This window comes from Pleurodeles waltl, chromosome 5 (genome assembly GCF_031143425.1).
Source record: "Pleurodeles waltl isolate 20211129_DDA chromosome 5, aPleWal1.hap1.20221129, whole genome shotgun sequence".
Classification (NCBI taxonomy): domain Eukaryota; kingdom Metazoa; phylum Chordata; class Amphibia; order Caudata; family Salamandridae; genus Pleurodeles; species Pleurodeles waltl.
In genome coordinates this window covers 290740487-290755568 of record NC_090444.1, presented here as the reverse complement: position 1 = coordinate 290755568, position 15082 = coordinate 290740487, and the positions used below count along the sequence as shown (strand labels likewise).

Genomic DNA, 15082 nt, shown 5'->3' with positions numbered 1-15082 from the left:
TTTGTGGTATTGTCATTGCATTACTGTGTTGCACAAATATTTTACACTTTGCCTTCCAAATTCAGCATGCCTGCTCTGTGCCAAGCTACCAGAGGATGTGCACAGGTTAACTTTGAGTGTAACTGACTTACCCTGACTAGGATTGGGGTCCCTACTTGGGCAGGGTGCCTAGCTCTGCCAACTAGAGTCCCATTTCTAACACACTGAATCCAAATTCAACTTGTCTCCCCACCCAAACACGGTATGTCCCTGTGGGACCAGTTTCCAGGCCTGTACCAACTTTGCACTGTGGCCCCACATATGATGTCAACACTAGCTCAACCGATGTCTCAAAGCACAACCAGTTGTTATGCAGCATAACTAGTCCAGTGACTACTGCAACAGCTATCAAAGGGTCCATCTTCTTTAGTTGAAACTGATCCATTGCATGCATAAGGCACACACCTGGCTAATGAATGAGGTGGTGGCTTGTTTCACTTCATTATACTGAGGCCTCAGAATTTTACTTACAAAATGCCAGTGGCTTGACAGCACCCCTTAAGCAGAAAGCTCTCACCACAAGGGCCACCAACGGAAGAAAGAATCTCATTAGAGGTAGTAGTGCAGATGGCCTCCATAGATACTCGAGTTACAGCTGTCCCCCATGGAGATTAGGACAAATATTTTGACAGATTCTACAGTCTGGACCAGCAGCATCGGAGCCCTTTCTTCCATTACAGTGCCCTCACGTATACCTTGATGGCTTCGCGGTAAACATCTGTACTCTAATCAGCAGATTACCAGGCAATGAAAGCCTAAACCCGGGGATCCAGACTCATCCACTCTACACCAGAGTCTTACTGCAGAGTTGAGCCAGCATGGCAAGTGCTACTTCAAGTCATAACTTAAAATTAAAATGTAGTGGGCATTTGTTGAAATGAAAGAAACCGTTTAAAAAAAAAATGTTTATTGAAGTTTATATAAAAACGTTTTGCTATCAGTATTTACAGACAAAAACAAAAAACATTCACTTGTACAAATAAGTCAATCATGATAACTCCAAACCAAAGAACGACAAAATTCCCCAACACATTTATCACATGAACGTGGCTGGTAGTAGATTCTTGGTAAATGGCGCTTAAATACAAACTGTTAGGACCCGGCAAAACAAGTTATTCATCTTCAAAAAACAGTAGCGGAGGTGGCCTACAGTCACTTCTTACATATCCCCAGTCCTATAGACAAAGTCGGCAACAATCAATTTACTGCAGCAGATTACGATGTCAGTTCTTTCTGCATTTCACCCATTTCCTTCACCTACAAGCAAGCGGAAAAAGCAAAAGGTCAGCATTAAATCAAAGCAAGGGGAACAATGTTGGCTGCAAAGGTTTAAAGTGCAATAGTGAAATCAGTCATCGTTAGCAGTTATTTTAACAGACAGAGTCCCATTGTGTTAGCATGGCAGTGTAAGCTTAACAGGCAATGGCAAAGACAACAGGTCTGTAGAACCGGTTGTATTTGCCAAAGCTTTATTTATGCTACGCTATATGAATGGCCGCGAGTGTGCACGCGCCTCCAGTGGCCACCTTGGATGGCGGTTAATTCAAAAAGAACAGATGCACACACATTCAGGGTATTCATTACTATTTGTTAGAGTAAACCCACTTGGAGGTGGATTTTACCATGTATTCGCGGCCATATTGAAGTCACCAAACCATTTGAAAATGGCCGGTAGCAGAGATGGCAGCAAAAAAAACAAAACTTAAGAGTGAGACAAAAGCCACTCCCATCGAAAGCAAGCTCTTATGTCAAAGGCACGATACATCTACATTATAAAATCAGAACACAAAACGAAATAATCCTGGTTAGAAGCGACAAGGCCAACCAAGCCATCCAATAATGAGGAAACCCCGACCCTAAGTATACCCCACGTGTGATGTTTTGGAAACCGGCCTTGCCTACAGACAGCTGTTGGGTGAGAACAGTAGCCTTAGTGGACACAACATACCTCTGCTTTTTGATACTGTCCACGCTTCCTTCTGGTAAGCACCTTTTGAAAGAAAAAAAGTAATTTTAGCAACAACAACAAAAAAAACAAAAAAAACGTGTCACTTAAAACTATACCATCATCCAATAAATGGAGTATAAGGGCTAAGTCTAAATATAGACTACCAATACCATAAAGTCTTAATCCTGCACTTTAAATTGATCAACCAGTCTGGTACTCCCACAACTTTACCAAGTTCTACAATCCCACCTCACCCCAGAAGATACACAGCAAACGCATTTACTGTCCTATAAACTCTGCCTCTAAAGCAGAGGTCCATTAACTCGTATGTCTACATTACCCGTTACTGTGTCCCATCACTAGAGCTAATAAGCCTCGTCATTTGTAGCACAAGGAACATTAATTTCGGTGCCTCATAACGGCCAAGACCTTTGCTGATTGTATCTATGGGCACAAGTGACAGCCAGCCCCTTGTGCATCAGAGTCTTTAGTTAAGTATGTAGCTCTCAAATTAGTAAAATCTGTAATAAATTGAACTTCAGTAATCTTTCCTCGCCTAAGGAAACCAAGGAAGCAACACTCAGCAGCTACTGCAACGGTCCACTAATACTCAACCGAAGTAGAAATGTTGTGCTACTTCAAATAAGGAAGTTTAACAGGACATGGTCAAGCTTTTTCCACTATCATTACAATTAGGCATCAAACAAATTAGTACTCCCCATCTTCAATGTTTATTGCATGCCGACACAAACAAATCCAAGAAAGGACAGCTCTAGAAATGGAAACAAGCTTTTTTTATACGTTAAGGGGATATGGTATTTTTGTTGGAGGGCGGTAATTAGTCTATTTCTCCCCGGGGTGTGTAAAGCACTCAGACTGTGCAAATCCTGTGACCAATCTTCAATCCTGTCTAAAGGAAAACTAACGAGAGAGCTTTCCCCAGTTTTAAGTGATCGAGGACAAGAGCATCAACTATGTGTAAAGAATTCAAATGTCCACCTTTCAGCTCATCTGAATGCACTGTAGCAACAGCTGGAAAGTCCTCAATGGAATAACTTCTGTCCCATGAAAAGGCGGTTCCTACTAAATACTGTGCATGTAGGTTATCATCCACCTCCAAATCCCAAAGGTAACAGTGGCCTTAGACATATCGATGGTCTTCCTGCATTTTGTTGACTAGGTACTAAAGAGCCTGGATTAAGTATGTTTCTCCCCACGAGGCCAGTAGTATATCCACCCCTCGCCATTACTAGTGGTTAAACTTGCTTAAGTGAGGTTCACACTAGTGAAAGGTGCAAACCCTGTGGTTGGCTCTCACTTCCAGGCACAGGGTGATAACGGTTTATAGGTTTTAGTTGGGGATCTGCACTGGAGTGTTTCACTGGCCAGTGATATGCACTTTAGGCATGTGTTTAAAACGTAACGTATTTTGCTGAATGCAGTTGATGCCAAGATAGTTAGGCCACCGTATTTCTGCATATGCACACCTAGAGCATTGCCTCTTAGGCATCTGCCAAGTTACTTTGCTTCTGCCCCAAGAGACGTTCCTGGCCATGAAGTTTTTAAACTTCAAAATGTAGGTGTCATGGCTATAGTGTAATCAAGCATTTCTGGGGGCACATGAGACTGGACTAAAAGGTCAAGACATGCCCCATACCACAGCAGATGGTTAACTGGGACAGTATTTGGGTCACTGCAAGTCCTGAAGTAGCTTGGTTAACACCGCCAGTCCCAAGCTGGCAACAGGCCACTGCACAGTCTCAATTAAACGCATGTAAGTCGGTTTTTGGCTTAAGTTAGCTTAACCCTAGCAGGGTTACAACCCATGATCACATTTTCCCCACTTTAAAAATGTTGAAGCCAGTGCAAAAGGCATAAGGTTTTTATTACGTCAATACTTACTAGCCATATTAGTTTCACTAGCTGGAGGAAACAAACGTACATGATCAGCTAAACAGGTTTGACACTACCGGGGAAATCTACAGCGGGGAAGATTTTAATCTGCATTCCCTTCCTTCACCAGATCTCCCTCGGTTTAGAACATGCCTGCTTGTGCCACATAGCTGAAGGCAGCAAACAGAGCCATACAACTGATATTCAAACTGCGGCATGTGGTTCATACTTATATATATATATATAAAAAAATGCATGTTTGGCTTCCAGCAGCTAATTGTTAGTGGGACTGTTTACAAAGAAATGGGTGGAAAAAATATGGACGGAATTAGACTATATAGATGCATTCAAAGCAAATTCAATAAATTATTGTAGTACTCTACTTACCAATACCACAATACCAGCTACAATGGCAACTAGCAACACAACGACGACAGCAATGATGCCAGCACTCAGATGCTTCATGGACAACTCTGGGCGCTCAGAATCAATGTACGATATCAGTGGTTCCTTAACTCCCACAGACTTCCCATTAACAATAATGTCAAACTTGTTGTCAAGTGGCAGCTGCGAAACCCCTTTGATCTGCAGTTGAGAAAATAAATTAACATCCAAAATTTGAAGACAAGCGAGTCTAAGGGTGGCAGGTGATTACAAGCTTTGGGAGCAAAGCAGAAAGCACATTTACAGAAGACCAACAAACGAAACGCCCAGTCACTCATGACCAGGCCAACACACTAAGGGCAGGCACACACTGACAGCTACTCAGGATAAGATCAGAAGTAACCAAAGGTTCAGGAGTGATTAATCCTCAGCCCCACTGCAAATAACCAATTTAGATTACTGAACTAACACGGTATTTAAGATTTACTAAAGATCAATATGTATAATAGAAGATTCTCAGAAGAAACTACTTTTAAATATAAAAGGTAATTAAATTCAGTTCAAAAGAAGCTGCATTTCTGGTTACTGTAAACATTCATTCAGTATGGAAAATTGACACCAGCTGTTGGGTTGGTGGGGGTGGAGTGAAGCGCTGGAAAGACTCATTTGCACGATTACACAGTCATGTAATTTTTGGGATGCTCACTAGGTAGCAGACATACCTAACCAATGGGGAACATTCCCAAGGACAAACCTGATCATTTTCAACGGTTCCTGTGCCATACTACCAATTCCCCCACAGTGCACCACATGCAAAATCCAAGAGAGTGCGTGTGTTCGGGGGGGGGGGGGGGGGGGGTGTCAGGCTAAATAAGTCAGTCAATCAGGGGTAAGCCAATGTAATCACATGTAAAGAGGGGACACCGACACCTTCATTCCTGGTTAGCATTCTAAAATGCTAAGAGTAAACCCCCCCCCCCCCCCCAAAAATAGGGTCCACATAAAGTCAAAGTACTTGGGGGTGACCATGTAGAAAAGGCGTACTTGCCACAAATACCTTTCAATCAATCCAATAGCAGACAGTTGAACTTAAGGCATCAGGACCCTCGTTATTAAAGCTCTAAAGTCATAGTTTTTGATTTTGAACTAAGAGGCTCCTGTATCCTATATTACTTGGCTGTATGAGTGGATGTGTCATATGGATACTTATCTTGACCACCCATTCAATTAGGCAAAATGGCTCAGTCTTCAGAACTCAGGCCACATTGCAAAACATAACAAAACACCCACTTTATTTGGAGCTTCAGACCATCAACATTACATTTTCAGAAAAACTGACTTTATTCCACAACCGATGTTTACACATTTACCCGTCACTCACACAAAGGTGGTCTCAAATGCATTTCTTCGTTTATGTGCAATGTTGTGGTTCAAGCCCTACCAAATCATAACCCAGATGACTGCTGCATCAGTTACATTCTAAATACTTACGTCTTTTTCCATGTAATAAGCTACGTCGGCAATGTCTGGGTCTGTTAGGCCCTTCTCACTGGCATTTTGTTTCAGATCAACATAGATGTATGTACCTTCCAACTGCAGAAGAAAAAATGAATAATTTACTTTGGATGCAGTAGCAGACAGAAATCTCACTGCCAAAACCAAAGACTAATTATAATAGTTGAGAGATGGTTACCCACATGTCCAATAATAATAAAAAAGCATTTTCTTAACACTCAGCCTCCTAAAATCCACTCTATATAGGACGTGTGTGGTTAGCTAGGTAATCGTAGGTAAGCTATCCATGTCTTCAACCAACAAGATGCAGTTTTAGGACATGCTTCAATATAGTGAAGCCCCTTACTATTTTACGGACCTAGTGTTGCATTCTTATTCAAGCTCCCGGCCCAAAGGAAAAGGTTGCATTTTTAGCTCTTAGCAACAATATGCACCGCTTTTGCTGCCATCTGCTGGTAGTGCCATACCTCTCCTTGTGGACACGAGCCATGTACTCACATCAGTTAGGCAGGCCTAGGATGAACAGTGCAAGGTAGACATTTAATGCAGAGATAAGGAGCTAACATAGGAGTCTTACCTCGATGTTATCAATATGTTTTTTAGGAAGCTTGTAGCGGTCGGCGATCGTCTTTTTGAGAGCACTGCCAAAAGAATATATATTTTACCATTATGCAGCATTTTTTTTTGGGGGGGGGGGGGGGGACGAGGAAGAGAATCATCAGGAATATACACACTGCAGCGCTTGCACATAACCATAAAGAGATATAAAATACATAAAATGTGCATCATGTGCTGCTCATGAACTAAACACCAACTTTAGGACGCAACTACTGGTTACTGTGACCAGATGCTTGAAACCCACTTCCTCCAAACTACCTCTTGTACTTTCTGCAACTAGTTAGTTGAGAGCCTGAATGGGTGAAGCAACCTTTTAGGCAAAGTGCCTTAAAAGATGCCTGTTGGGGCATAGTGGGGCCAAAATCATGTAAGGTACAAGTAGTCGAACCAGTGACGATCCAAAAACCAAGCATAAACAGTTCAGCCAGAAAAGGACTTAAGTACTAAGCAAAGAGCAAAGCAAATGGATTCAGTGGTAAGATTGAAAACACCGAAAAGTTTTTCCGGAACAAAAGTGTGTCTTGGAGTGCGGCCTCTCAAAAGTGATTGGAACAGAGTCTGCCTACCCCCATGCACTACCATCAATTCACAACTTTCAGAAATGCCTGCTTAGTCTCCCCTGCCTAAATGACAGATAAAAACGGTGATGCAGGGACAGTTTAAGTTGACTTACTCCATAAACGCAGCTTCTTCAGTTGGATTCGCTGGAGCAGACCCATTCAGTTTCATCTGAATAACCACCCAGCTGGAAAATACAAAAAAGGCACTGTGACTAAATTGCAACATGACTGGTCAAAAGCTATAAAGGTCCTTTTTATGAAAGCAAATTAACAAACTAACTCTTCGTGCACATGTTAAGAGCAGGGCTCCATAAACGGATGAGCAAATGTTCTAGACCAGCATGGAGAGAATAAAGTGTAAGAATCCATACTACTGCTCTTTAGCAGCACAACAGGGAATGGTGGTAGGGTGAAAACTGAGCAGAGACAGCCCTGCCAGTTATACATGCATTAATGTAGCTCACTCACAATGTCCTGACAAGTCGGTCACACTTCAACTTTGGGTCGGATTTGTCCATCTTATCAGTTCTTCGGACTCCAGCACTGTTGACACACCAGCAAAGATCAGTGCCATTACATTGCTTTGCTTTAAAGGTACCATTGGCATCACAGTCTGGGTTGTAGAGGCCATCATTGTCTATAACAGTGAAGTCATGTTTTGGTCGCCGACCGCCCTTCACACCAAGAGATTCTCTTTTCATCAGCCAGCATTTCGATAGTACTGAAACAAAAAACAAAGTTTAATTCAAATTTTTGGGGAGCGGTAAAGTAAAATTTGCATAAAAGCAGAAAACCCAGCTTGTCACATAGGCTGAAAGAGCAAAGGCACGCTTGCTTTCCTTCTGCAATCAGGAGCATAGGAACCATTTCAGTTTAGCAAGATCTTGGAACGCACCATGACATGAACTAAATTCTTACATGTTCTTGATGAATGCCAGCACCAGCTTTTTTCTGGAAGCGTTCCATTTCATCCAGATATTCTATGCAGAAAAATCTTGCATTTTCTACAAAGATCACTTATTTCTTGGAAACCCTTTGCTCCAACAATTTTTTACCACTGTATCAGTCTACCTGGTGCATGAGAATGGGTATAGATTATATAAACAGAAGATTGCTATACGAGTCTTGCAAGGCAGATGGGTAATTGTGGTGTTTGATTCTAGAGTCGGTGATCCAAATGTTTACACAACCTGGGTTATCAATTTGTTTCATGAATGTGCAGCGTGATGGACCCAGCTTGCGTTATGTCCATCTTAATTTTCTACTTTTGCCATAGAACTAAAAATATTTAGTTATTCCAGGAAACATGTGAGAAAACTGAAATTCACAACCTATAATAAAGAATTATTTTAAGGACACAAGCACACACAAGGGGTGGCATGCTTCATCAATGTGCCCCTACTTACACTAACACTCAACAGGTGTGACCATGAGCTACAACCCTCAAACGAGACTCACCTTTGAGATGTAACAATTAGAGAACTAAGTTTTGATGAGGGTCTATAGATTTAGTTAAGTGCAGAGAGGAAATCTTGCGACACCACCCATCCCACACCCCTGCGGGGAAGGGGCAGGGCTGTGTCCTTAAAATGAAGCTTTTCTACAGCTTGTGAACAATATGGTTGTTTCTCACATTACCTGCGGTATCTATTAGTTTATTATTTAATCAGGACTTACTCAAGGTCTACCCCCAGTCCCTTGATGTTAGCGTAGACATTTAGGAACATTCTCTAATGTTTTATATGACAGACAAAAAGTAAACAAAATGTACTTACATTTATTACAGTTGACACTGGGCGTTTCTGATCCCACTGGAAAGTTGCAATTGCAATCAGGAGGTGTTCCAGAACATATTGCTTGACTGTGTGATGCACATTTGCAATCTGGAAAGTTATAAAAGCACAGTGGTTACAGGGTTTCAAAAACTTAAACCTAGGCTATACATTTAAACGTGCACAAAATGATTGTCCTATGACAAGAAAGTACTCAAAAGCCTTTGGATACAAGAGTGACGGCCATGAACCCAATGGACTTTGTACAATGGCAGGGGCAATGGAAAAGAGTTAAGTAACACACTGTCCCTTAGCCATATATGTCCCCTACACTACACACCAAGCATTGCAATTCCAACACAACAACCCGCACATGCTGAAACCACTGACCTACATCCATGACACTACTGCAACCACACAGCTTAAGTGTCCGCCACACATTTACCTGAATGTGTCACATGGCAACACAGCATTGATCGCACATGCAAATGACACACAGACAACCACACCAGCTCCTTCCATCTCAACCAGCCAATTCTCACATACACTCCGATAAACAGATGGCACAAACCTACCTGCACAGATCCCCTTGCAATGCGCACAAATGGACACTGTTGACAAGTGTAAGTGCACTGTCACTGCTGTGCCAGCATTTACTTGTCAATGAATACAGCCACCACAATGACATGCATGTGTGTGAGATATGAGTGCTATGCTCGTGTGTCCCCAGCTGTGTGTCTGCCAAAGTAGTGAGGGTGAAGCACAAGGGTCCACCGTTTAGTGGCAGCAGCAATGACAGATGTCCAGTGGAAGATCCCCCCCCCCCCCCCCCCAATAAAAAAAAAAAACGGGGGGAGGTTGGACGACCATTTTTTGCTTGGTGCTAAGGGACACCAAAATCTGCACTGCGAAAAGGGTGGCTAGGATTCTATTGGCATCCACCTTTCCCAACATCAACATGGTTGATGTTTCTTGGCAGGGACGGTGGTTTGAAAAGTGGGCTTTTGGCTAGGGGGGACCACCAACATTTAAATAGTGTGCGGACAGCAACGGAGGCACATAGGTTCTCAGTTACAAACTCAACGACTGGACCTTTATCGTCAAGTTCTAAATCAGACCCTAAACGTGTCTAGCTGCACATTAAATCCGAGTAACATGCTCTCCAACAGAATCTCACCCGCATGCAAGATGTCTTCTCAGTACTTTAAGCTCGAATACAAGTCTGTTTCCCTCCCCCCACACCCTATTCGACTGAAATCGTTTGCTCTCGTAATCGCTCTCAAAGGCTGTTATATCATGCAATGGTCCGTGTAAATGTCACACAAGCGTTGTTAAACGACTGGCACTCACCCTAAGTCCCAGTACATGTTGTGAACCTTTCTACCTCTCGCTCTCTCTGACACGAGCAGCGATTGAATCCAAATGGGTGCTCTTCACAGAACCACAATCCACGCCCTTCTTCCCAAGAGGTGCCCAAACCAGAAATTGAGCGAGAAGTTTTATCAATCCTAAAACAAACCTCACCATTTCCACCAAGAGATCGGGGTGAAAGGTAACTAGGTCAAAGAATATATTTTATTCAAACGCTCAGATTGAAAGCTATTGTTGGGTGCAAATGCAAGGTGGTCTCCAGTGCAAGATGAGCTACCACCATCACGGCCACCCTTCGCACTTTTGGACCTATATTCTAGCAGTTACAGCATGCATCACCCAAGTGAACACGTCCAGGGCGATTACACTACCAAGACCCGGCCGACTTGCAGCTCTGCGACAGTGGCTGCAGTAGTGCCGCAATATAGGATGACGGAATCGCCAAGGCAGCTTTAAAAATAGGCGCTGTTAAGGTAATGGCATTATACTGGCACAAATGTGGACTTTGCGTGCTATATAACGGGTACATAAATCAACAGAAGTGTCCCTGGTGCTAGATGGGACGCATTTCCAAAGCAGAAATTTAAATCCCACTAGAACAGATCCAGGCGTTCCCAGAATCGAGCGCCTTGGGTGAAAACATCTGCTGATTAGTGGTCCGGACGTCAACACGTCAGTATCGAGTGAATTTGTATTAGCACCGTTGTTCCCTCACCGCCTTTGATCCGCTCACAAAACTGCTTACCTTCAGCACTTAGAGATGTGACGTGAAGCATTACGCCCAATTTGAAAATTAATTTGTCAGTCCAATAATTATAGCTTTAGCGGTTAGAAGGGGGGGTGATCGCAGGCTGAACAGCGCCTCAAAGCAAAGAGGCCGATACTCGGATAAGGAAAATCTATGTAACAAACATGTACAAAACCAGTGACGGACCCTACCACCCACATCCGTTCCATGCGAACAAGTTAAACTTTAAGCTCTACATATGTTGTGTGATAAATGAAGAGAGCTCGGTGCGGGCGGAAGCGTTGCTTATCGCTTACGGAGATAGAGTATCTCGTTTTTATCAAAATAAAGGCGCCGGTATCTTAAATTAAGCTTCTTTGTTCTAATTTCATCCGCTCCCACGCAACCCTTGGATGTCGCTTGATTCCTCACGTACCAGGCGACTAAGGACAACTCTCCAACATTGCGGGGCAGAGTTGGTGGCAGCTTAATAGTGCATTGAAGAGGTTTGCCTTTCCCATTGCGCGCACCTTGAAACACTACCCCTCACAGGACAGCATTGTCTCATAGTTACTCTTGCTTGCAACCAGTATCGCTCCGAATGGGAGACAGAACTGTGTTAAGGGCTAGGTTCCTCACCCAGAGGTTACAAGACATTCTGCAGCATAAATTCAGATACGTGACGCAAATCCCAGGATACCACAGAAGCCAGGTCGCTGCACCCAAACCGCATGACGTCGGTTTATGTGACAAGCAGAATACACAGCCGACCGGGACCAGCGCGGAGAATTACTGTCCTGGCGCCAAAAGACTCGAACCAAACCACACCTGTCGAAGATGACTGCGGGGCCAGTGAAGGGGTAGTTGGTGTACTGCACCCCGCCCGCGGAAGGCTATAGTACGGCACAGTCAGAGGAGCGCACAAGCACCCTCCACAGGTCACGTCGTGTATTTACCTCGCCGAGGATAGACAACTCGATTCTTCACCAGCTCATTTAGTAAACATACAGCTGCCGCGATATCGCGATTTAAAGAGGTTATCGGGTTTGTAACGATAAACCAATGTTTGCTTCTCCAAATCCAATTTCCACCGTCACCTCAGGGCAGAGGCGCCCCGGTACGTAAAAGTCTGAACTACTACAAGCCAGACCATTTATGATACACAGAGCTACCATTTGTTAGCCTCACTTAACGTCCATTTCCAGCACCAAACAAGGTTTGCATTGTCGTGAAACAGGCTGAAGCTGTGCCCACCCTAAACCAGTGGCGTAGCGTGGAGGGTGCAGGGGGGGCCCGCCGCAACATCTTGGAAGAGACTCGAGTGCTAAAATCCACGGGTTAGGGGGCGCATATTACTTGCCTTGCCCCGGGTACGCCACTGCCCTAAACCGCAGCTATCAATAAATAAAGCCACTAACCACCCAACCCCCAGTGACCTTATTAACTGGATACAACGACTTTACTTGGGCTTCAATCCAAGTAAGTGAACCCACTAACTGGTCACCTCTTGAAACATCGTCCGACAAAGTAATGCAACCCTTTCACAGCACTCCTGATACATTTGTAGCCTAACGAGAGGTTAGGAGGAAAAAAAGCCCTTGATAAAGAACAGGTCACACAAGGCGTAAAGTCAGTCACTACCTCAATTACCAACACTAACCAAATGAACAGATTGGGCGAGAGTTTGCGGGAGACTGCCCCCTAGTAGCTGACATATTGGTTCCCCTCCATTAGCTACTTGGTCGACCTTGTGATGTGGTTAGAGGAGGAACACAAGGCCAGGGCTGAGCTAAGACAAAAGTCTATCAATCAAGATTCTTATAGTGTGGAGATAATCATCCGTTCCGGTCTCAAGGCGCTGGAAGGGGAATGTGGGTACTGCAGCTCAGTCGAAGTGCTGAATGGCCGGTTCAGTTGAAGAGCCAGGTCTTGAGAAGAAGGAAGTCTACCAACAAAAAAAAAAAGCCACCAGCCAAAGGCAAACGTCAAGTGGACTTCTATGTCCACCCACACATAAATACATGTGGCACACCACATTGCCCCATGCTAGCTTCTCCCTTAAAAGTGTCTACTTCCTAACTAGAACACTCGTGTTATGCTGGCCTACACCCATGAAAACACAGAAGCAACCTCCCATTTTTACTAATAAAATATGCATCTAATGTAATGCCACAAACAGTCGTTTCATGGTCCGTTGTCAGGTGAGGCGCATTACATGCCTAGAGATCCAAAACGAATTAAAATAGGTCGTGTTCCTGTATAGAGGCAATTTAATGCCCCCGTCGATTGAACCCTATGCTCTAGGTAACACCTCAACACCCTTTACAATTTACCAGAAGTGCTAGCTTTCCAACAAGTCAGAGGCCGAGGATAATATAACCTGTCTACGTTTAATCATGTGACGGCGCCGCCATTTACAGAACAAAGGCAGGTAAACAGATGTCACCCACCCCACATACTGGGGCGGAACCCATTTTCAAACATGTCCTTGAGATAGTGTTTAGGGTCAAGCATGGTTCGCAGGAGGTCAAAGTCAATCGATGTACATTTTTTGTAAGAAACGACATGGTTGGTAAGAGGTGGCAAAAGCAGATATACTGAAATAAGACTTTTCTACCCATCACTTTGGTGCTTTCAAGAAAGAAATTTAAAGCTTACATGTGGTACAGACACAGTTGCTACTTATAAAAGCCTTTTTTTTTTTAGACCCGTTGTTAGCCAGTTGGGATGTAGCTTCAATAAGGGTTGTTGGGGGGCGGGGGCGTTTACAACCCCCCCCCCCCCATACATTTATTTTCTGATAAATAGTTGGGTACAGGTGCTTTCCGTCTGCTATTGGGACATCAGTCGGATTTCAGCAGAATCTTCACATACACAGACAAAAATGCACACACACACCCGTCTCTCGGTTTTCAAAGTCCCCAAAAGTATTGTTTATTTTTACAAGACATTACGTTTTTTGTCTTATCACTCCCACCAATCCATATAGTCTTTTCACATTCCCATGCTCCTTACGTCCCTCTTATGCACCCTGCTTGTCGTAGAATATAGTTGAATATTATTGGACAGCCTGATTGTCGAAAAATCTGAAGCTCGCTCCCCCTGCCTTTCTCCCTGCCCCCCTCATCCAAATGACCAGGCTACGCTCGTGAATACTGCAAGCGCAGTTCACTCAGGATTTGGTCACTTCCTTTAACTTAGTTTGGAACTTAAGTCTCACAGGGAAAAATGTTCCTGTCTTCCCTTAGGTAGCGGGAACATGAATTCACACCCCGTCGGCTCACCAACGAATGTTCCCGCTCGTGCAGTTTACATATACCCACACTTTTGAGGTTTGTGGGCGGTGGTCCAGGCCCCGGACGCCATATTGCGAGCGGGAGGGCACGGGCTATTCGCCCTTGATGATCGTTTAAGAAAAACAATACGGAGTTACTATTGGGCCTACAACAAATGAGTTACTATAGGAGCCCACTGCACTACACAGGGGGAAAAAAAGCAACACAATAAAACAGGCACGGTTAACATAAAAAAAAAAAAAATGGTTTAGAAACGCTAATGGGGAGTACTCACCATCTTGCGCGCAGACAACCGCGGCGAATAGCAAAAGCACGGCTCCCAAGTGTACCCTCATAGTCCACGGGATTAAGAGGTCTGGCCTTGAATACGCGTAGACGATCGGCGGCTATTTTTGTTGGTTGACTCTCGGGCTCGAAGGCGCTTTCCTTTCTTCCTCTCTGGCTCTCAAATGAAACTAGCCCAACAGGTTTCTCGGCCCTCGGATAACAAGGCGAGCCCGGCAGGGGAGGGGCGGTTGCGCTTCACGCTCAGGTTACACCTGCGCACACAGCGGCCTCCTTCACAGTCCAACCAACCGCAGCAAACAGACCTGCCTCGACGACCGGGGGTTATATATCACCAGTGGGAGTTAACACGCCTAGCTACCTGGGTGAAACTCGGGGTGAGTCACGGGGAGGAGCTTGTTAGTCTCACCTCCAGTGTCTTACACAAGACCGGCATCCGCCAGTGCCTGGGAGGGAGTGGCTCACCTGAGCCCCCACAGCCCCGAGCGCCAGTTCCCAGAAGAATCTATTTGGTCATCGGCCCCTCCTTCATTAGAAAGTGTCTGTCTCGGCACAAAGACGGCCACGAAGGGCCCGGGATTTCCCTGAGGAACAATGACGCACCGTGTTTACGCTGGGCAATGTTGGCACCCTAAATGCTAGAGAGATGTTAGTAATTATTCAAACAATACAAG

At 44.3% G+C, this 15082-nt stretch overlaps 1 protein-coding gene across 1 annotated transcript; it reads right to left on the bottom strand.

Annotated features, from left to right (window-relative positions):
• Positions 1 to 929: 929 nt before the first annotated feature.
• Positions 930 to 14732, bottom strand: EPCAM (epithelial cell adhesion molecule). The gene is made up of 9 exons (XM_069234036.1): positions 14398 to 14732; positions 8733 to 8840; positions 7426 to 7678; positions 7071 to 7142; positions 6357 to 6420; positions 5756 to 5857; positions 4268 to 4465; positions 1988 to 2029; positions 930 to 1296 (listed from the first exon to the last, which is right to left on the bottom strand). Exons 1-9 carry the CDS (start codon positions 14456 to 14458, stop codon positions 1255 to 1257), a joined length of 942 nt encoding a protein of 313 aa, XP_069090137.1. The 5' UTR covers positions 14459 to 14732; the 3' UTR covers positions 930 to 1254.
• Positions 14733 to 15082: the final 350 nt, after the last annotated feature.